At 39.6% G+C, this 22672-nt stretch overlaps 1 protein-coding gene across 9 annotated transcripts in view; it reads left to right on the forward strand.

Annotated features, from left to right (window-relative positions):
* Window positions 1-22672, forward strand: part of LOC309705044 (multiple epidermal growth factor-like domains protein 11) — a 245181-nt gene that overhangs the window by 218881 nt on the left and 3628 nt on the right. For 5 of the 9 annotated variants that reach the window (XM_082530613.1, XM_082530614.1, XM_082530618.1 and 2 more), the window contains 8 exons: window positions 492-620; window positions 7962-8090; window positions 8182-8310; window positions 10601-10834; window positions 11103-11257; window positions 12524-12593; window positions 16029-16082; window positions 18705-18923. In XM_082530613.1, the coding sequence (XP_082386739.1) occupies window positions 492-620; window positions 7962-8090; window positions 8182-8310; window positions 10601-10834; window positions 11103-11257; window positions 12524-12593; window positions 16029-16082; window positions 18705-18923 (1119 nt within the window). The remainder of the gene's footprint in view (window positions 1-491; window positions 621-7961; window positions 8091-8181; window positions 8311-10600; window positions 10835-11102; window positions 11258-12523; window positions 12594-16028; window positions 16083-18704; window positions 18924-22672) is intronic. The other 4 variants (XM_082530615.1, XM_082530616.1, XM_082530617.1 and 1 more) reach the window with 4 other exon arrangements.

Raw genomic sequence — 22672 nt, forward strand, 5'->3', positions numbered from 1 at the left:
TACCGTAGCATTTATTAACTTCAGTTTCACAAAAGAACAAATAAAATGTATGTTGTTATTCACCCCACGTGTTTTAGTTGATCAGTGAGAGACAGCTGAAGAAAAAACCTTCCTAAAGGCAGTCACTGGAGTGGCTTTGACATTAATTATCTTTCTTACTTTGAGCATCTACCACAGTCACTCAATTATCTGTAAGTTTAATGAGGGCACACAGCATCCTAATGTATGTCTGGTCTTCACTGTGGCAACATTTGACATATTATTATGTATTTATATATTACTAGACTTATACGTGTCTAGATGAATTGAATAAAAGAGAAAAAAGAGGAGAGAATAAAGTGCCCATGTGCAGAAGTGAATCCTAGTAACGACACGTTGACTTGCTGTGATGGGGCATTATAGTGTTGCTGTACAAGAGTGTGCTGACTTTTATTGCATACTCTGTGCACTGTATGTGTCTTTGTGCACTTATTTTTGTGTGCTTCTGGCAGCATGTCCTTGGGGCTCATGGGGCCTTGACTGCATCCACACATGTAACTGTCACAATGGAGCTCAGTGCAGCGCTACAGATGGAGAGTGTATCTGCAGCCCTGGATGGACAGGACTCTACTGCACTCAGCGTATGTTTCTGTCTCTCTCACACACACCGGCAGTTCATATACACATACAGACCAAGCAAAACACTCTGGCTGCTGTGAGAGCTCATCACTAATGCACACTCACTAGTTGCAATGTGTTAGTACCTCAAACCTTTAACTCCATCTAGTGACAGGTGAAAAAACTGCATACCCTTGAAATCCCTTCTTCTTATCTCCTCAATTCCTTTGTGGTTTCTAGTTTCAACACGGAAAAAGATTGAATTTCTCCATTTGCACTGCAAATTGCTGTCCAATTTGGAGTATTTGACTGAAGCTGATAGCCTCGTTCACTTGATAATTCATCCTGCTATTTCTATGAGCAGTCACATCATCAGTGAACCTCCAAAAGTTGATTCTGTTCAGTCTCAGCTGACTGCAGGTTTCCCCGATCTTTGCATAATGACTGAAACTAGCACCACCGAAGGAACGATGGGCTGGGAGGTCAGTTCCTTGATCATAATTATCACGATTCGTATGGGTGCTTGAAATCCTTGAAAATGCTTGAATTTTAATATTGTCTTTTCAAGGATTGAAAAGTGCTTGAATTTCAGATGTGGTGCTTAAACGTGCTTGAAACGCGTATTTCATTCACCACAAACAACTATCTGACCGAATAGTTTTCTTATCAGAGAAATAAAATGAGTTGCAAAGTGTAAAAGCTAAATTTCTCCGCCTGGGCTGCCTCGCACACATGTCAGTCTGTTTCAATGTGTGACCCCGCCCCTCCCTCCGGACAGTCGGGGGTGAGTGCGCTAAGTTGACGTTGTTGTTTTAATGAGTGTTTGATGGAAAACGACACTGGCGGGATTTGAGTCACATGACAGGTGAGTCCTAGTAAATAATTTCGAGTATGTGTACATAACACAGGCTAATGTTTAAAACTATGATTATTATTTTGCTAGCTATCAAACTTGCTTAACTAGTTAAAGTAACAAACATCTGTCTCCTGTTGTTGTGTCACGTAGGAAAGAAGCATCAATATCTGATGAGCAGACTTGTTCATTTGTGCAGATTTCTTCTTTTGTGTGGTTGTTTTTTCCAAGTGGAGATGAGCATCTCTAACAAGTTGATTTGTTCACATTTGCACATCTGCATTTTTGAGAGAAATGAGTTTTTTGAGTTTGTGCACTATATGCATATAAGACAACCATTTCCTTTTTCAGTATTTTTGTGTGGTGCATTTTTCTCTGTTTTAACAAAAGAGGAACAAAGAACATTTAAGTCAACCTAAGACGATTTGTTTTAATTTTTACATGGTCTTACTGAGGTGATGCAAAGTGGAACATGCAAACTGTTTTTGGTAATGTGCTGGAAAAGCTTGATAATGGACCTTGAAAGTGCTTAAAAAGTGCTTAAATTTGACCCTGAAAAATGCTGATGAACCCTGAATTATGCAAATGTAAGATCAAAGCCCACCAATGGCAATGAGTACCATTCACTGGCTGCAATCACAGCATTGTAAGTTGGTGAAAGATGTAGCCTTAGGCCCCCTCCTCGATTCAGAGATGGTCTTTCCCTTTTTACGTAACTTGCAGTCAGCTGAGACTGAAAAAGTCACTTGGATGAGTGACGAAACATCACACTAGTGACCCAGTTCCACTGATAGCCATATATGTCCATGCAATAGTATTGCCTCTGCTATCTTTGACATCTTTCATCAATCATGTGCTGTACTTTGGTAAAGACCCTAAATTATTAGAGAAAAAAATTCCAACAATCAGATGATCCCCTACAAGGATCCCTTAAGGACCACTTAGTGATGATGGGAAGAAATCAGGCACAGGGAGGGACAGCTGTCTGCACAACAGGTTGGAGGATGAAGGGAAAGAGAAGAGAAAAAGAAAAATGCAGGGAGAAAAAGACAAAACTACAAATCCAATTCTAAAAAAGCTGTGAGATTGCTTTATGAGAATGCATCTCATAAAGCCATGTTTTATTCACACTAAAACACGGAAAACAGTTTTATTTCATGAAAAATATTAGCTCATTTTGAGTTTAATGTTGTGAGCATGTCTCAGTGGGGACAGCGCCAACAACAAAAACAGGAAACATAAGTGATACTAAAAAAATATAAATATAAAAACAGCATCTAGTAGAATTTCTCACAAGGAAAGATCGGCAGGGGTTTACCAGTTTGCAAAAAAAATAATGTAAAATATCAAAAACTTTGAATATTTCAAAGTACCAGCAGACTGAGAGACAGCTTCTTCCACCAGGCCATCAGACTGCTGAACACGTCATAGACACCTCAGCTTCACTACTGGAACTTCAACATTATGCACTACATACTGTACAGTAATGCCACTGTTTTGCACATGTCTCAACTCTGTATATTTTTATATATTTTATTTATTGTTTACTCTATTTAATTTGTAAAATATGTGTACACACACACACACACACGTAGAAAAATATTTAGTATACACATCCAGAAATGCATATACTATTATATATTGTACATATATTTATTAGTTTCAGATGTAGCCATTCTTGTATCTTGCTTGTTTACATTATTGTATTTTGCACAACTCTGTTGCTTGTGAAGCTCGCACACAAGAATTTCACTCGCATGTGCTGTACCAATGTACCTGCACATGTGATGTGACAATAAAAGTGATTTGATTTGATTTGATTTGAAGATTCTGTGAATCTGGAGAAATCTGTTTGTGCAGGGGAAACAAATCCCCCCGATGGAGCACTTCGCTCTCAGGCTGCTGGTTTACTTGTGGTTCAAAGGACATTTTAAAGTAGAATTGGAGGCTACAATACAAAGTGTCCAAAGACTCACAGACCTTTCACAATATTATGGACTGTAGAAGATGAAATAACCAAATCTTTTTTTAATTTTATGCTGAGAAATGTTATTTTTAAATTGTTACAATTTTCTCTTCTCACACTCTTTCACAGTAACTTGCACAGAGAGCTGAGACCCTCTCTAAAGCTTTGTTTTCTGTTTCAGTCCTGTTACAGATCTGTTACCAAATAGTTTTTAAAAATATATATATATTTAAAAAAAAGAAACTGGCAGATTTCGAATCTTGCTTGAGGCATCAGAACATTAATATTATGAGGATTCCAGAAGGTACAGAGAAAAGAAAGCCTACTGCGTTCATCTCAGATTATCTTCCATCTCCTGCTGGGGTCTGAATACTTTCAGGGGAAATGAGTTTGGTGGAAAGAGCACATCACTCCTTGGCCCCTAAACCTCTTGCGGTAGGACGTTCTTGGCCCCTCACTGTTGGGCAGCATTATCCCCAAAATAGGGAGGTCATCATGAAGATGGCCACACAGAAAGACCACAAATAGGTGTTTTGAAGCTCATGAGCAAACCCCTCTCTGTCAGTCAGGCCTCTGTAGACATTTTCTGTCTTTTCTTTTTTTTTTAGGGAAGAGTAAATTTTCTAAACTGGTCGATATGGCAGTGGTGGATTTAGAAGCCACTGGACAAAGGCAGCAGTCCATTTTATAATGCATATAGCACATTATTGGCACACCTTATCCGTCAAATGTTAAATGCAGCTCGTCTTGTGTGAAGTGTTTCCAGCTGCGCGTCGTGTAGCTGGAGTCCAGTGTTTTAATGATGCATGAAACGACACATTTTTAGACATACAGCGGGGAAAATAAGTATTTGACACATCAGCATTTTTATCAGTAAGGGGATTTCCAAGTGGACCATTGACACAACATTTCCACCAGATGTTGCCATCAAGCCAAATATTGACGTCATACAAACAAATCAGAACATATAAGTATACAAGTTAAACCACAATAAATAAAGTGAAATGACACAGGGAATAAGTATTGAATACATGGAGATAACAAGGGGCAAAATGACATAGAAAGCCAGGAGATCACCTGAAATCTGTCAGTATTGATAGAGAAATCCTGTCCCCTATCAGTACTAATTGATATCAGCTGCTTTAGTCCTAATTGATGGCCTATAAAGGCTCCTCATTACCCAGAAGGCACACAGGAAAGACTTCATGATGGGTAAAAGCAAAGAACTCTCTCAAGATCTTCGTAATCTTATCGTTGAAAAGCATTTTGATGGGAATGGTTATAGGTGCATTTCCAGAATGCTGAATGTTCCTGTGAGCACTGTGGGGGCCATTATCCGGAAATGGAAAGTGCATCAGTTCACCATAAACCTGCCACGATCAGGTGCTCCACGCAAGATCCCTGTCCGAGGAGTCCAAAGAATAATCAGGAGGGTTCTCCAAGAGCCAAGAACCACTCGGACAGAACTTCAGGAAGACCTTGCATCAGCAGGTACTGTTGTTTCAAAGAAAACTATAAGCAATGCACTGAACCGCCATGGCATCCATGCACGCTCACCACGCAAGACTCCATTGCTGAACAAAAAGCATGTCAAGGCTCGGTTAAAATTTGCGCAACAGCATTTGGAGAAGCCTGTGGATTATTGGACGACTATAGTATGGTCAGATGAAAGCAAAATTGAACTTTTTGGCAGTCATTCTACACACCATGTTTGGAGAAGAAATGGCACTGCTCACCACCCCAAGAACACCATACCAACAGTCAAGTTTGGGGGTGGAAGCATCATGGTTTGGGGCTGCTTTTCAGCAAGGGGTACTGGCAGACTTCATATTATTGAAGGCAGGATGAATGGAGAGATGTACCGGGACATTCTGGATAAAAATCTGCTGCCATCTACCAGGAAGCTAAAAATGAAAAGAGGGTGGACATTTCAGCAAGACAATGATCCCAAACACAAGGCCAAGGAAACAATGAAGTGGTTTCAAAGAAAGAAAATCAAGTTGCTTGAATGGCCCAGTCAATCACCTGACCTAAATCCCATAGAAAATCTATGGAGAGAACTGAAGATTAAAGTTCATAAAAGAGGCCCAAGGAACCTTCAAGATTTAAAGACCGTTTGTGTGGAAGAATGGGCCAGAATCACTCCTGAGCAATGCAGACGACTGGTCTATCCATACAAGAGGCGTCTAGAAGCTGTAATCACCAACAAAGGCTTTTCTACAAAGTATTGAATAAAGTGTGTTCAATACTTATTCCCTGTGTCATTTCACTTTATTTATTATGGTTTAACTTGTATACTTATATGTTCTGATTTGATTGTATGACTTCAATATTTGGCTTGATGGCAACATCTGGTGGAAATGTTGTGTCAATAGTCCACTTGGAAATCCCCTTACTGATAAAAATGCTGATGTGTCAAATACTTATTTTCCCCGCTGTAAGTTGTAACGGCGCCGTTTTCTTTGTGAGTATTTATTACACGGCGTGCTGCGGGGGAAAGCCTGCTCTAACGTTTGAGTCTGAGGTTTATTTTTTAGCACCTGGCGGCTCTTTTTTAAATTCTAAAAATCTGCTCTTTCATGTGATTCAGTTTATTTTGAAAAGTCTCAACAGGATCTTGAGCTTTATTGTGAAAGGTTTATGTGGAACATAAACAAGCGGACACGTCATGCTGTTACCGTCGTTGTTGCTAACGACAACGCATAAAAACAGGTGCTTGTCTGTCAGTAGTGTGGTTATATTAAATATAAGAGAGAGAGAACTTTACTACAGTGACATCAGAACCATGAAGAAATATTGCCGTAAACAGTTTATTTTGCGACACCACGAAACAAACGATAGCGTAAAATGAAACGATAGATGTTTTTATATCGTCATCGATATATATCGTTATATCGAACAGCCCTAATTCTGGGTTGATTCAAACAGTGTAAGTGGTCATTATGATGCTCAGGCCATTCATTTCCTTATCAATGCTGTTAGCGAGAAAAACTGGAAGACCCCTGAGACACCTCAAATCTTTAGAATTAGAACATGTGTTACACCTACAGAAAATTAGATATTATAACAAACGAAGCAGGTCACTTTGAGAAAATGTGGTTAACAATCAAACAAAGTTGTAATTAACTTTGTTTGCATTGGACTATGAACACTTGCAACTTGCAGCTTCAGTATTAATGTGTCCTAGTTTGTATGTGTTACTCCAAAGAATCTCATCAGCCTAACACCTAATGCTCTCTTTTGAAACAACGGATGTGTGTGCCACAGCCATCACCTGCAGTCGTCCTCTTCCCCTGACTAATGCGTACCTTAAAGCAGATAACTCGTAAGCTGGAGAAGAGACGGCATCTAACTAATTTAGAACATTTTTGTTTAACCTGAAAAAAACGTTTTTGTCCTGTAAAACAAAACAAAAAGAAAAAACCTCTGCAAAGCTAGAATCACCCTGGTCTCCAGGAACACTTTGAGGACTTTTTGACCAACGTCTTTCAATGCACACAATAAACAGTCTCCTGGCAGCCTTCAGCTTCCACTCTGCTGTGGAACCCCCTCCTAGTTTCGATTTGAGTCATGGACACCCTCTCTGTACTTTTGAGATTGGCCTTAAAACTTTTCTTTTTGATAAAAAGTATTTGTTCTTCACTTACCTCTTTTTTTCACACCACTCTGCATTTAATCATTACTTATTATCAATTTCTTGTTCTCTTCCACGATGTGTTTTTGCCCCGTCTTCCTCTCCTCGCCTCCAGCAGATGGCCACCCCACCTGGAGGTTTCTTCCTGTTAAAAGGGAGTTTTTCCTTCCAGCTGTCACCAAAGCACTTGCTCATAGGAGGTCATGTGGTTGTTGGGTTTTCTGTTTTCTCGGTGTTATTGCAGGGTACCTTACAATATAAAATGCCTTAAAGCAACTGCTGCTCTGATTTGGCGCTATATTAAAAATTGATGTATTAAAATGTATTAAAAGACATTGACTTGAACGACACTCCCACACATTGTTACTCCATGCTGTAAGGCCATGTAAAGAACATCTTTTTTACGCTCTTCCATGTTTACTTCATTTTTCAGTCTGTGGTCCTGCGTTTATAAAGTTGATAAGTCACAGTAACCATGTATCTGTACATTTGCTTGACGCACAAAAGAAAAAAACGGATCCAAATCAGTATGTTATTTTCTTTTGACTAGTATCAGTTCTAGCCTAGAACCAGCCAAGTTTGTTTTCTGTCATGTCATTTGATTTGTCTGCTATAGGAGCTGTTTCTCCATGTTTTTGCATCACCAGAAATTTACATGAGAGAGTGTGGTCAGTTAAACGTCTGCATGAAATGAGGGTTTTGTTGAATTTCCACTTTGGTTCCACTGTGACAGAAGTGATTAGCTCGTCCCAGAGAAAATGCTTCCAAAGACATTTCACGTTTTTGATCATGTCTCTGCACAGAGATGGGTTCAGAGTGACAGAGTGAAATTGCTGCTGCTACTGAAAATTCTTGTCCACATGTAAAGCATAATATAGATTTTTTTTAAACCAGTGGTTGTTTCCCTTCAGGCTGTCCTGCAGGTTTCTACGGCTCTCACTGTGCTGAGGTGTGTCGCTGTCAGAATGGAGCAGACTGTGACCACATCACGGGACAGTGCTCCTGCAGGACAGGCTTTATAGGACACAGCTGTGAGCTCAGTGAGTGTGTTTAGTGGTTCTTACATGCAGGAGAGTTGCACATTCACGTGTTAAAGTTCAACATGTCTTAAATCCCTGTTCCTGTGTCCAGAGTGTCCCGCAGGGACATTTGGCTACGGCTGCCAGCAGCTGTGTGAGTGTATGAACAATGCCACCTGTGACTACGTGACCGGAACCTGCTACTGCAGCATCGGCTTTAAAGGCATCCGTTGTGACCAGGGTGAGAACAAATGGCTCTGTAAAGAGAAAGGATGGAACATGATCTGACTTATTCTTTTGGTTTCTTTAGATGTACCCTCAGTTCAGTTGAATAATAAAATATAAAATAACAGAACATCTGCAAAACTCATACAGACAAATCTTCATATAATAGTAGATAAGACTGTTCCTAAAAGATGGAAGTACAAAGACCTCTCGAATAGACAGACAAGTGCAAATGGTACTCTGATAAAAAATATTAATGGTCTTTAGCTGAACCAGCAACCATTCACTTGCCAAGTAAATGTATAAACCACTACAATGACTGCAGATTGAATAACTGTACTATTTTGGTTAAAGGGGAAACACAGTAGCAAATAAAAATATACTAAATATGCAATTCTTAAATACTCCAAATGAAATGAAGTGGAAACAAAAATAATGACATGCAAGACTGTAAATACAGAATGCATACTCTTAAGCAGCTGCATGATCACCCAAGCAAAGAGCACCAGAGTCGTCAGTTTGACTTCCAAGAGTGTGCGGTCATGGGCTGTGTCCCAATTAAGAGACTGCACGCTTGAAGTACGCATTTCAAGTGCGGTTACGTCACCGCCACGTGACGACGGCTGTCCCAATTCGAAGTGTGCTTCAAATGCATACTCCGTCGATTTCCCCAAATATCAAGCGTGGTCCGGTGCACGCTTCGTGGTCCCATATATCCCACAATTCATAGCGCGGCGGTGGGTGTGGATAATTTTGCCGCAAAATACGGCAGAAGGGAGCGGCCGAAGAGGTTTTTCTTTCTTTTTTTTTTTTTCAAACTTTATTGAAATCATAAAGCGAACAGTCAGTCATTCCAGTTCAGTTTGTACAGTAGACATACAAGGCAAATAAGAGTAACAATATACAGCACAATGAAATGAGAAGGAGAAATAAATAAAGGATAAAAAAAGAAAAAAGGGGGAATGTGACAGACTTCATAACAACTTTGTACTTGAAAGTTGTGACAGCTCATTCGTTAAACATTTCTGAATGAACTTCAATCAATGATAAACCTTTTTTATTGGAAGTTAATTTAAGAGAGTTTAAGTAATATTCAATTTCAATCAAAAACAAATTAAATGATGGGGTTGAGTTTTGAAATTTACATTTATGTATGTGGAATTTCCCCAATAAGATGGAGCGGCCGAAGAGTGAACTAAAGTACTGAATATGACGTCACTTATTTATGTGCGAATGTGTAATAATTAAAGTCAGTCATATATCCACAAACACAACAAGCTGAAAGTCAGTGATATATGTATATGTGTGTATATATACATATCTCATAATAATCTGACAATACTATAATATTGGCCATATTATATTTACATTGCCACAGTGAGATGACTTTAGTCTCATGAACAACATGAGCTAATTTTTCTTTACTAGCTAATCTTATTTACTAACTAATCTTATTTACTAACTAATCTTATTTACTAACTAATCTTATTTACTAGCTAATCTTAAATGACTGTTCAGCACAGACATGAAGCCCAACAATCATGTTTTACAGTCCTGTGGTCTCAGCCTCAGATACTCAGCTAAAGTGATGTCATGACAAAAATGAATGACCAACAAAACATTTTTCTCCTTCATTTCTGTCAAACAAAGCTGTATGAAACGTGTCTCGCGGTTAGTATCATGGTTGCTAGGCAACCTGAACAGCGCGACGAAGTGTATACCGTCCCATTTCACAAGCCTCTCACTTCCACACTTCTCGTACTTATAGTACGCACCGTACGTAGTACGCGTAGTGCGCGTACTTCAAGCGTGCAGTCTCTTAATTGGGACACAGCCATGGTATTGCAAGCTTCCAAGGGCGTACACAAGATCTGCACAGAGGGAGGGATTAATGCAAGGCATCAAACCAGAATCCACACTAGATGGCAGCCGCGAGCATCTGGCGATGACTGAATGCTTGACTCGGTTACCAAAAGTAGTTCAACAGCTTCATGTTCGTGCTCAGCTCTCTGTTTACCTCCAAAGAAGATTATGGAACCCGTGTCACTGCAGACTCCGCCAGTTTGGCGGTATCACCCCACCCTACTCCTTAACTGTTTGCCTTTCATTATCTGTCCTTTGTAGATACATGCATTTGTATCATGGCAAAATACCAAAATAAAAGTCAATAGCACAATAAATTCAGTGAAATGAGAGGAATTTTATTCTGAAATTCTCATTCAGCAAAAATGCCTGATTACACTGTACAGGTGATGTGAGTGTGTCAAACATTAAAATGCAGTGTTACTCATCTGTGTTCTCCTCAGCGGCCTTGATGATGGAGGAGCTGAACCCCTACACCAAGATGAGCCCAGCTCTGGCATCGCAGCGGCAGTCGACGGGGGCTGTCCTGGGCATCGTCTTCCTGCTGCTGATGATCATGGCCATGCTTGCTCTGGTGGTCTGGTTCCGTTATCGACAAAGAGAGAAAGGCCACCGTGTGCCTAGTGTCACCTATACACCTGCCCTGAACATCAGCTCCACTGACTACTCCCTCTCAGGTACGATATCCGTGTGTCTGTCCTTTTCATCTGACTGGTGTTATTTATGTTTAGAATGGCATACAACAGAATTCAGAGCAGTTGATGGTAATCGTAACCTGCTGGGAAATTACACAACCAACAGGTAAAGACAATGAATGATCCGTTTTTTCAGATCTGGGTGATTAAATTAAAGGTTAAATACTTTGTATCAGGTGCACTGTACATATATATGCATGTATGACACATAGAGCTCAGTATGTGAGAACATGTCTTGATGTTGGGGCAGCAGGGCTGCAGTGCACAGGCCTGCTTTCTTCTTCAGAGTCCTCTCCCAGTAGCAGCTCTTTAGGTGGCTGCTTCTCCAACCCCAGCTACCGCACCCTGGGGTCCTGCACCTATGCCACACACTATGCCAAGCCAGATAAGAGGAGTTTCGCCAAGGTGGGTTCAAAAACCTTTTATATTTTGCCCTCAGAAAGCTTTAAGAGTTTGTTTAATGAGGGGCTGCTAACAAATATACTCCAATTTTTTTTTGTTATACAACAAATAAGTTTCTACTTTAAGGTTCAGTTCACCCAAATTAGAAAAACGCAAACTGATTAGTACCTCCTCGTAGCAATTAACTGTCTTTATTTAAAAGAAAACAAACAATTCAAAGGTATTCCTTAGGCTGTGCTGCTTTGAGGCTAACCTCTGTAGGTCAGGTACATAGAAGCAAAGTTGGATGATTTAGCAGGAAGAAAGACTTTTTTGCTAATGGGTATCTGTGTAAAAAATATTTGCCCCCTTCCTGATTTCTTACTTTTTGGATATTTGTCACACATTTTAATCATAGACAAAGATAAGCTGAGTAAATAAAAATGCAGTTTTTAAATGATCATTTCATTTATTAAGGGGAAAAAAGCAACCCAGTGTTAATCCATAAAGATTTAACTTTTTATTGGTGACCAAATTTTCAGTGCAATTTGTTTTGTCTTTTTCTTTCCTTTGCCACATCTCAGTCTAAGAAACTCCAGCTTAATGTGACGTTTTTAATCCCACCTGAACTAAATTGCCCTCAGTACAGATCTTACTGTCAAACTCTAAAAAGCTGATACAACAGAAAGAAAGCACAACAGCATCATATCCAGTCAAATGTGATCACCTCTATAAAATCAAAAGCACTTTGCTGGTCCCAAGGTCAGACTGTGCAAACTGCTGAAGAAAATAAAAATAGAAAGAACCCAACATATACAAAGTATGTGTACTAGAGTGAAATGTGAAGCCATCTGTCCAACAGTCAAAACCCCGTTACTCAAGCATACCAGAAAAGCTGCAGGAAGTCCAAACACCAACCTGATTGAAATGCTGTGGAAGGATCTTATGCTGTGCATAACAAATGCCTGCAAACCTCAATAATTTAAAGCAGTTTTGCAAAGACGAGTGGGACAAAATCCCCCCACAGGGATGTGACAGACTGATAAAATCATACAGAAGACGCTTACTGCGTTATTTCTGCTAAGAGTGGTTCTTCAGGCTATTGAGTCATGGGTCGTGTGCTTAATTTTCACACAGGACTATATGAGTTTTTGCTGTTCCACATTTATGGTTCCCTTCAAGAAAAAAAGGACTGTTCATTTTTAAGATCGAGACAGTTTTTCTGAAACATTCTTTAAGAAGATGTCTTGTTTGTTTTTTACCTTTAATGTGTCTTTGTGAAATTTCCAGATGAAGACAAAGAAGCAACACAGGAACAGCGCTCCAGAGTGGGGCGCCTACTGCAACCTCAGTGAGCTCGGTCAGTCTTTTCTGCACCTTCAGCCTCGTTTTATGACCCACTGTTCTTAGCCAGTTGAGTTCAGATAATATTAGGCGGTTGGTTAATTTGCAAAATTATGTATATGACTCAGTATATCCAACAGTGGCCCTGTCGCTGGATGCTGCAAAAGCTTTTGATTGTGTTGAGAAGGATTATCTGTTTAAGACATTAGAAAAGTTTGGTTTTAGTGATAATTTCATCAGGTGGATAAAGATATTATGTGATTCGCCTTCAGTGCGAGTATTGACGAATGGGCTCATATCAGACCTATTCCTTTTACAGAGATCCACAAGACAGGGCTGTCCCCTTACCCCTGGGCTCTTTCTAATTGCTATAGAGCCTCTGGCACAAAAACTGAGAAATAATGTAAATATATTTGGAATTTCGATGGGTAATAGTCAACATAAGCTTCTATTATATGCAGATGATATGTTGTTACTTATGACCCAGCCTGGGAAGTCAATTCCAGCCCTATTAGAATGTATAGAAAGCTTTACGCTGCTTTCAGGGTATCGCCTCAACTGGGATAAATCAGAGGCAATGCCTATGTCAGGACACTGCCCCCATACTTTATTTAAACAGCGGGAGTTTCGGTGGTCCGTGAATGGTTTGAGGTATTTGGGGATACAAATTCCCTCGGATTACACTAAGATGGTTCGAGCAAATATGGAGCCAATGTTTGAAAGAATAAAAATGGAATTTGGTAGATGGTCCAGAGTGCGTCTCACAATATGGGGTAAAATTAGTTGTATTAAGATGATGACTGCACCCATGATCTTTTATATTTTATCCAATATTCCATTACACATTCCAGATAAGTATTTCCAAGATCTAGACTTTTTGATCCGGCACTTTCTTTGGGGTAGCTCACCGCATCGTTTAAGTATTAAGAAACTTCAAGCGAGTGCAAAACCAGGAGGTTTTTCATTGCCTAATTTCCAATGGTATTATTGGGTGATGAACGTGAAACAACTTAGAGCTTGGTTACCTACTGCACCAGTTAAACCCATCTGGTCCCATATCCTATAATTGCAAATGCAAAGACATTGTGGTGTAAATTACATAGGGCAGGTCGCTGGGACTTTATTAAATCACCTTCGGCAACCTTATGAGGGAATAAAAGAATTCTAATTGGAGGGACATCGGTTGACTGGTTACAGTGGCGTAAAGCAGGCATCCTTAATGTATCAGATTTATTTGACTGTGGGACTAAATGTTTTTTAAGCTTTGATAAAATTGTGGAGTTATATAAGTTGAAGCGTAATCAATTCTGGAGATATGTCCAAATACATAGTTCATTATCGAAGTGGCTGGGAACCCCCTTGAGTTGTTCTGTGGGCAGCCCTGTGGAAGTCCTGCTCTCAAGATCACTCTTGGGTAAAGGCATCACCGCAAAGATTTATCACTTATTGCAAGAACGGTCAGCTGACCCTCTCCTGAAAGTTAAGGGCTACTGGGCCCAGGACATGGCATTGGACATATCTTCAGTTGAACGGGATTCATGTTTTCAAAATGTTAGTACTACGTATAAAGAAACAGGCAGCAGATTTATTCAACTTAAGATAGTCCATAGGTGGCATCGAACACTGCAACAATTGTATAAATGGAACCTGGCCTCTACGGACGAATGTTGGAGATGTGATGGTCAAAACGCTTCGATTTTACGTATCTTATGGAGCTGTTCGGCACTTCAGGATTGGTGGGAAAATATAATGGAGGTAATTTTCAGTGTTTTAAAAAGGAGATTTGGTATCTCACCAAAACTGTCCATACTTGGTATAACCACAGAACTTTCTGATGGAGATTTTTCCAGTTATACAAAAAGATGGATTATTCTGGCTCTCACTACGGCCAAACAGGTGCTGCTAAGACATTGGCGGAAAAAGAACCCCCCTCCCTATGAAGAGTGGCTAAAGACAATGGCTAAGTTGGCGTCTTACGAAAAAGTGACTTATGGTTTATTAGACAAATTGCATCAATATGATTGTATTTGGTCCCCTTTACAAGCTGGCTTTCTGTAACTTGAAGAACAGGAGTAATGACAGGGTGGTGGTGTGGGGATTGGTGCGCGAAGAAAGAATAGGATAACTTCCCTTTGTTTTTGTTTTTTTTTGTTTTTGTTTGTTTGTTTTTTAAACTATTTATTTATTTAGTTATCCTTAAGTTCTGTTATTGAAGTTTTAAAATGAAATAAATAAAAATTGTTGGTGACAAAAATAAAGACATTGATTGCCACATGATGTCATCAGGATGCTGTAGAAGCAAATCTGAGTAAACTGATTAAAGCCTGTTTGTTTGTTTGTTGCTCCAATATGAACCAAGTTTACACTTAAGTATCATTTGCCATGGAAGGTGAAAGTTTCCCATGCGATGTGCACAAATGGACTCTACATAAGCTCATGGACAGTGATCAAATCTGTGCTGATAAGACAGACATTCCCTTTGCTCTTTTTATGGTGTCACTGATTTCCAAGTATTTAGGATTTTTGATTCACCACACAGCCTCTAATTATCCATGCTGGCATTTTTGGCATTTGGTAGAATTTTAGCTTGTATTTATGAATGCGTTGATGTTCACCAATAATAAGTATCAGAAGTATTTCTGAGCAGTGATGGATGTTTTAATGCAGTGCTTTCTAAACCATCAAAGATCATGATTATTGAATATTCGTTTTTTTGGAGATTTCTCTGCTGAATCTTTCAGCAGATTTTCTAAAATGTGTCAATATGTTAAACAGGTTTCAAAATGTGAAATATCTTTGTACCTGTGGTCCATCATCAAATGTGAGATTTACAAGGAGGGAAAACAGTACACCTCTCTGAACAGTGTCTGGGAGGCTGTGGTTGCTGCTGCACGCAATGTTGATGGTGAACAGATCAAAACACTGACAGAATCCATGGATGGCAGGCTTTTGAGTGTCCTTGCAAAGAAAGGTGGCTATATTGGTCACTGATTTGTTTTTGTTTTGTTTTTGAATGTCAGAAATGTATATTTGTGAATGTGGAGATGTTATATTGGTGTCACTGGTAAAAATAAATCATTGAAATGGGTATATATTTGTTTTTTGTTAAGTTGCCTAATAATTCTGCACAGTAATAGTCACCAGCACACACAGATATCCCCCTAAAATAGCTAAAACTAAAAACAAACTAAAAACTACTTCCAAAAACATTCAGCTTTGATATTAATGAGTTTTTTAGGTTCATTGAGAACATGGTTGTTGTTCAATAATAACATTATTCCTCAAAAATACAACTTGCCTAATAATTCTGCACTCCCTGTACATTTATAGAGCATCTAAAATGTCAAGAACTATAAAAATTTCATGCGTATAAATAGATTTTTAAGAGGATTTTAGCAATGTTCTTTATGATAATCATATAAATCTCGTGGTCTTTCTTTTCTTTGTGCAGGTGTTTACTGCATTAATCAACGTTACAGCTACCACATGGAGCCACGCTACAGAGGTACTGTGCCACACAGGGCTCTCGTCACCTGACTCGAACAGTTAGCTAGTGACCGTTTCTCTTGCATTTAAAACCCCAGCTTCTTGTGGCTTGTGCTGAAATATCCAAACTGCATGTGACACAACAGGAGACCTGCTGATTATACTGATTCTACAGGAAGTCCAGTTTAAAATGACCCTTTTATGTGCCAATCATCTAGCACATCATCATCTTATCTTATGTTAGATCAAGTTCCAAGTGAACAGTTATTTCTTAAAGTTGATGTGTTTGAAACATGAAAGGCAGCAACTCTGATATGTATAAATTGTAATGCTCTGGATCTTTCCAGAATGCCAGCTCTTGTGGAGTTAAAGAAATGCTTTATAGTTACCTACTCCAAAAGGTTTTCACCACAAGGCGTGCCTTTTACCACACCCCCTATTAGTAATAACTAATACTTTGTTCACTGCATGTTACTCCCTGGTCTAGGGGTACTGGAACACAACATAAGGTTTATAAGGAAAATGACCCCGCCCTGGTCCCCAACACCGTACCCAGAAGCTGATGTGTCTAAACTGAAGCTTAAGTTAAGTTAAGCTTCAGTTTAGACACAATAAACCACCTTTCACTTGTAAATCAGCTTCTGGGTATGGTTTTGGGGATGAGGGTCATTTTCCTTATAAACCTTATGTTGCGTTCCAGTACCCCTAGACCAGGATGTAACACTGCACCGTCCTGTTTTCAAACGTGACACGGCCCAGCAACAGGCAATAGGCAACCATTTTTTCTTGCCCTTAATATCTATCAAAGCACTATAGAGAAGGACAAGTAGAAAACCACAATGTCATGTGCAGGAAAGCTCTAGTCAGATCTCTGGAGGCTTCTGATCACTTCAGGCCCTAAAGATCTGCTGCTACCATCTGGGGTCTGATAACACAGGACACCTTCAGGGCTCATAGAGTGGTGAGGTGTAGGCATGTGCTTTTATTGTTGCGATTTTAAGTCGTATGAAATATTTGTTTTAGGGAAAAGACAAAAAAGAAAATTGAACAGCAGCTGGTGTCGTCTCTTCTGTGAGTTAGACGAGAGCCGAGATTTGGAAATAAAACATTCAGAAACTGAACCTGAACTTTGGACTCACAAGTGCTGTCCATCAGCATCCACCCCTGCAACAACAGTATAAAGCTAACATCTTTATTTTTATCATTCCTGCGAGAATGATAAAAATTCAAATATAGGAAAACGTCTGATGTCTGACCACTTTAGTTGCAGCCTCGCAGAGCTGCTCGCAGTGCAGAGTGTGATTTCATGTAGATGAAGAAAAAGGTGCAGCATGCCACACAGGTGGTGTTACTTTACTACCACTGTCACTGTTCCTCTTGATCCTTTCCAGCCTGTGCTCATAGATGTGTTTGTGTCTTTGCAGGGTGAACCCAACGTCTCTTCTCACTGTGTTTTTTTCCTCCCTGCTGGAGTCATCCTCCTGCTTTAACCCTCATCAGCCCCAAAACTCCCCTTGGAAACAGAATTCTCCTTCTCTATAACTGAATGCTCTCTTTGTGCCTTGATTTACATTTCCTTTATCTGCAGGTTTTAACCTCAGCTGCCCTTGAGTGCTGATGTTGGTGTTAAAATGTAATCTTTGGTGTCAAGTGTTCCAATGCAGACTCTAACATCCATGTTTCCTAAAGGAAAACTCCTCAGCTTTTTTGTTCTTTACAACAAATCCAACTAAAAGACTACACAGAATATGTATTGATTTTAGAGAGGAATACAGATTATTTTAAATTCTTTGTCGCTCCTACTTAACACATGTTTTCATTGCTTTAAAAAGGACTGAACGTCTCTCACTCTGTTGCTATAGAGGAGATGCACAGCTCCATACAGGCACACTCAGCTTCTCATTTTAGAGTTTGACTCTGGTCTGTTTCCCTCTTCAGTTACTTTACACTGAGCAAAAAGGTGAACAGAATACCTGCATATCTCACTATAAGGTCCATGGATTAGACTAGGACATTTCCAGCCATCTAATGTCTTGAAATGCAACCTAAGCAATGGCAATTTAAAAATTAAAGTGTTTTTCTTATGCAAATTAATATTTTTACCATCTGAATTCCAAAAAGCTGACACTATATAGAGTGTAAATCAAAATAGAATGAGTTTCAAATCTAAGAAATCAATATATTATTCACAGTAGAACCTAGGAAAAAAATATCAAATATTAAACTGAAAAATAAAATAATATTATAAGAAAAATATTGCAGCATTTTTATTTGATGGCAGCAACACATATATCAAAAAGGTTGTGACAGAGACGTGTTTACCACTGTGAAGTGTCTCATTTTCTTTTAACAGTACATGATGTGATCAGTTATCCAAGGAGAATTTGGTCACTATGGTAACTAAAATAATGACCAGGGATGCAGGAAATAGCTGCAGAGAGTCGTCTTTCTGATTTGACACACACACAAAAAATCATTTTATGAAAAGCTGGAGTGCTGCTGGGTTAAAATCATCAAAAATGATTTTTTTTTAAAAACAGAGCTTTTTGAAGAAGCTTTTTTTTTATTTTTTAATTAATTAAGCATTGAATAATGTCATACCACACAAGATTAAACACTCTGTGTCTCACTCTTTCCTTAGACTATGTGAAGAGTTCGTTGTCCAGCACCTGTTCCCTCAACAGTGAAAACCCGTACGCCACCATAACCGACAATCCCAGCCTATGTAAGCACTCAGAGAGCAGCTACGTGGAGATGAAATCACCAGCACACCATGAACACACGGCACACTGCTGTTCTGCTGCCATCATCAGTACGACTACAACCACCACTGTGCCTGCCAAGAATGTCTACAACATGGGTACATTTGCAGTGTTTTACATTTGTCTCCTGTTTTCGGTTAATAAGAACATTTTTAGGCACATTTGAGATACACAGTCAAAGTGCACATGCAGAGCAAACAGAGGTGCAGGTGGAGTTCCATTAGCACAGTGTTTGTATGGCTGAATAATATAACCCCAGGTTTGCATTAATAATTCCACTATTGTGATTAGTTTTACTGTTTTGTACTAAAGTATACTCTCCGGCCACTTCATTAGATACACCCGTTCTATTGCTTTTAAACACAAATATTTAATCAGCCAATCACATGGCAGAAATGGTGCCAATCCTGTCAACTAAAAAGATGAAACTGTGGATGCAGTTCTCACCAAAATCAGGGGACAGAAAACTGGAAAAACATTGCTGAGTCTCACTTTCTGCTGCAATATTCAGACAGCAGCATCGGTAAACAGCATGAAAGCAGGGATCCATCATGCCTTGTATCAACAGTTCAGGCTCCTGGCAGTGTACTAGTGTGGGGGATATTTTCTGGTCAGACCTACGGCCCCTTTGGACCACTTTACCATTGTTCAAACCACGCAGCCTGCCTATGTCCAATATGTGCTCATGTTTCAGCCTGTGTGCATCCTGTTGCAGGTATTTTTTAACTTACTCTTGTTCTTTTTCTTGATTTTTCCCCCTAGTTTTGCTTTGTCTTTTCCTTTGGGAATACTTTTTTCTTTTAGACAATGGACTGCAGTGCAACAACATTAGGCTGCGCTCATTGTTTAGTTCAGAGAATAGCTGATTGCCCTGAAGCTGACCACTCTGTTGGCTAGAACAGTGGAGATTCCAGTTGAAATCTTGAGAGAAAAATACAGAGAATGCAGAGGTGGACAGAAGAAGAAACAGAGAGATGACAGCAGAGAGTATTGGAGAAAGCACAAGTTATAAGCTGCATCTGGCCTTTCTTATCATGTGGAAAGCACAATCATTGATGAATAAAGTGGAGAAGCAGCATTGGCAATGCAGAGGCAATGTTAGATAGACAGAGTTGATGTAGAGAAAGCATGGTATGTAACGATGTCACGCTGTTATGTTAAAATTTACCTTTTCAGCAGCTTCTTAAAGCTATACACAGAGAATTTAAGCCATTTTAAGGCAAAGGGTCCAGCCCAGGACTGGGATGGTGTAACTGATGACGTGGTCTGTAAGTGTAGATATCTGTTGAGTGAAAGGCACACTAAGCAAAAATTTAGCCTACAGCATCTGATGTCATGTCAGGTTGTCAGTCAATTCAATTCAGTTCAATTCAATTTTATTTATATAGCGCCAAATCACAACAGTCACCACAAGGCACTTTATATTGTTTCACTAGCTGGGCCCACGTCCTCGATTTAGGTTTTAGTAGATAAAGGTGAATGCTTGAACATGAATCGAGCGGCGGTTTCAAGGCCTTGAAGGGGACTGGTGACGGCTCCCGGGCCTGGCAGATCCCCATGTACTAAATAGAAGTGAAGAAGTTAAAGAATTGAAAAAAAGGAGGGACGGAAGGCGGGGCACGTAAACGAGAATGAACAGCTCGCAGAACTGGGGGAACCTATAGAGATGAGAACCGGAAGGAGCGTGTTTGGAGGTGTGGTCCCGCTACTGAAATTCCAATACTTAATCTCCAAAAGGTAGACTCTACAATAATATATACAGACAAAACCCAACAATCATATGACCCCCTATGAGCAAGCACTTTGGCGACAGTGGGAAGGAAAAACTCCCTTTTAACAGGAAGAAACCTCCAGCACAACCAGGCTGACATAAGCTTTGTTTGGGGTGAGAGAAGGAAGACAGGATAAAGACATGCTGTGGAAGAGAGACAGAGGTTAATAACACGTATGATTCAGTCCAGAGAAGTCTATTAAAACATAGTGAGTATTGCCATTTTTTTCATTGCTTAATTAGCGTCTTGCAGCCCAACAAACAGCATCTTTGCTATCCTTTCTGTACGAGTCACCGCACTACACTAATAAAACTAGATCACAGAAAAATGTATAGTTCAGCAGGTGGAACTGAACCATGTGCTTTCAAGTATTTTTAAGGAATTCGCATGATAAGGTGGGGCCAGGTTTCACAACGAGTTCACCCGAAACTCTGGCTGATTGGGACCCACACCCAGTTTCACACCTTGGCTCAGGCGATTAGAGGATCATCAGGGGGTCCTTTGTCCCTCTGTGGGGGGAAACTCCCACTAGGTTTATATCTGGGACTCTCCACCATTTGACCTTAGAACTGAAGAAGCTTCTCGGATGAGAGGTGAAACGTCTTCAAGCAACTTAAAGAAGTCCAGACGCTTTTCTTTGCAAGCTCCTTTGACTACGATGACCTGGATGACTGAGAACCTTCACAGACATATTTTTATTTTTGAAGTTTTTTTGCTCCTAGTGATCTTCACTTTTGCTCCCTTCCCTTTTCCAGCCCACTTGTCAACCAATCAGCAATCAGCAGACTTATAGGTAATCCTTGTACATTAATGCACAGTTGTGGTTATGGAGGATTGCATGGGCTAATGTACTGACTAACCTCCTTGGAGAATGTGTCTTGGCCGTGTGCTAGAACCTCAGTTTTACCAGAATTGCGATGGAGGAAGTTAGAGCATATCCAATTAGTAATGGCAGAGAAACGTTTGTTGAGGCAGGGGAAGCTGTTAAGGTTGTTGGGTTTGACAGAAGGGTATGTCAAAACCGTGTGTCATCTACATTAAACTAAACCCATTAATGAGATGGCCCAGGAGTAACATATATTAAAAAAAACTGAATTGGTCCAAGGATTGAGCCCTGGGGGACTCCACATGCAAGCAGTACAGATGAATGCATACACTGATTAATAGAAATTCTGAAGTATCTGTTTGATAAGTATGAAGAAAACCATCTGAGGGCAGTACCAGTGGTGCCAACCCAGTTTTGTAGTCTGTTAATAAGTAGCTTGATCAACAGTATCAAAGGCTACAGATCAGTCGAGCAGAACTTGAATGGAATGCTCACCTTTATCTGAGTGCATTACAATATCATTTTCAGTAAAGCTGTTTTAGTGCTGTGGTTTTATCTGTAACCACAAGAGAATTTATCAAAGATGTTTCCTACAATAATTTGAAGGAGCTGAAGAACAACAACTTTCTCAAGGATTTTGAAAATAAACAGGAGTTTGGAAATTGGTCTATAATTATAAAAACAGTGGGATCTAACAAGGAAAGACACTGGCTGTTTTCAAGCAATCTGGAATGGGGCCAGACACCAGGGGGATCATGACATTATCACAGAATTATGACACTCTGTGGTTCAAGTGTTTGAATTTGATGCCTGTAGTACATTTTACTAAGTTTGGACTTGATTGAAATAAGGCAGAAGAAAACTTATTTTCTTTGTTGACAACAGCATTGTATCTGGTTGTTCAGTGATGACGCGACGAATCCTAATTCCGGGCCTAAAGTAATAATAATAATAATAATACATTTTATTTGAGGGCGCCTTTCAGAAACCCAAGGTCACCTTACAAAACACACAATTAATAAAAGGAACAATAGTCATAAAATACATAAAATAAGTTAAAATTACAAAACAGAGCTTGGCAACAGATAAAATCAGCATTAAAGCGAATAAGCCAGTTTAAACAGATGTGTTTTGAGCTGTGTCTTAAATACGGAGAGGGAGTCAATATTTCTTAGTGCAGGAGGAGGAGAGTTCCAGAGCCGAGGAGCAGAGCGACTGAAAGCTCTGTTCCCCATAGTAATAAGGTGCG

The sequence above is a fragment of the Aulonocara stuartgranti genome, assembly GCF_965226115.1.
Source record: "Aulonocara stuartgranti genome assembly, chromosome: 1".
NCBI lineage: Eukaryota > Metazoa > Chordata > Actinopteri > Cichliformes > Cichlidae > Aulonocara > Aulonocara stuartgranti.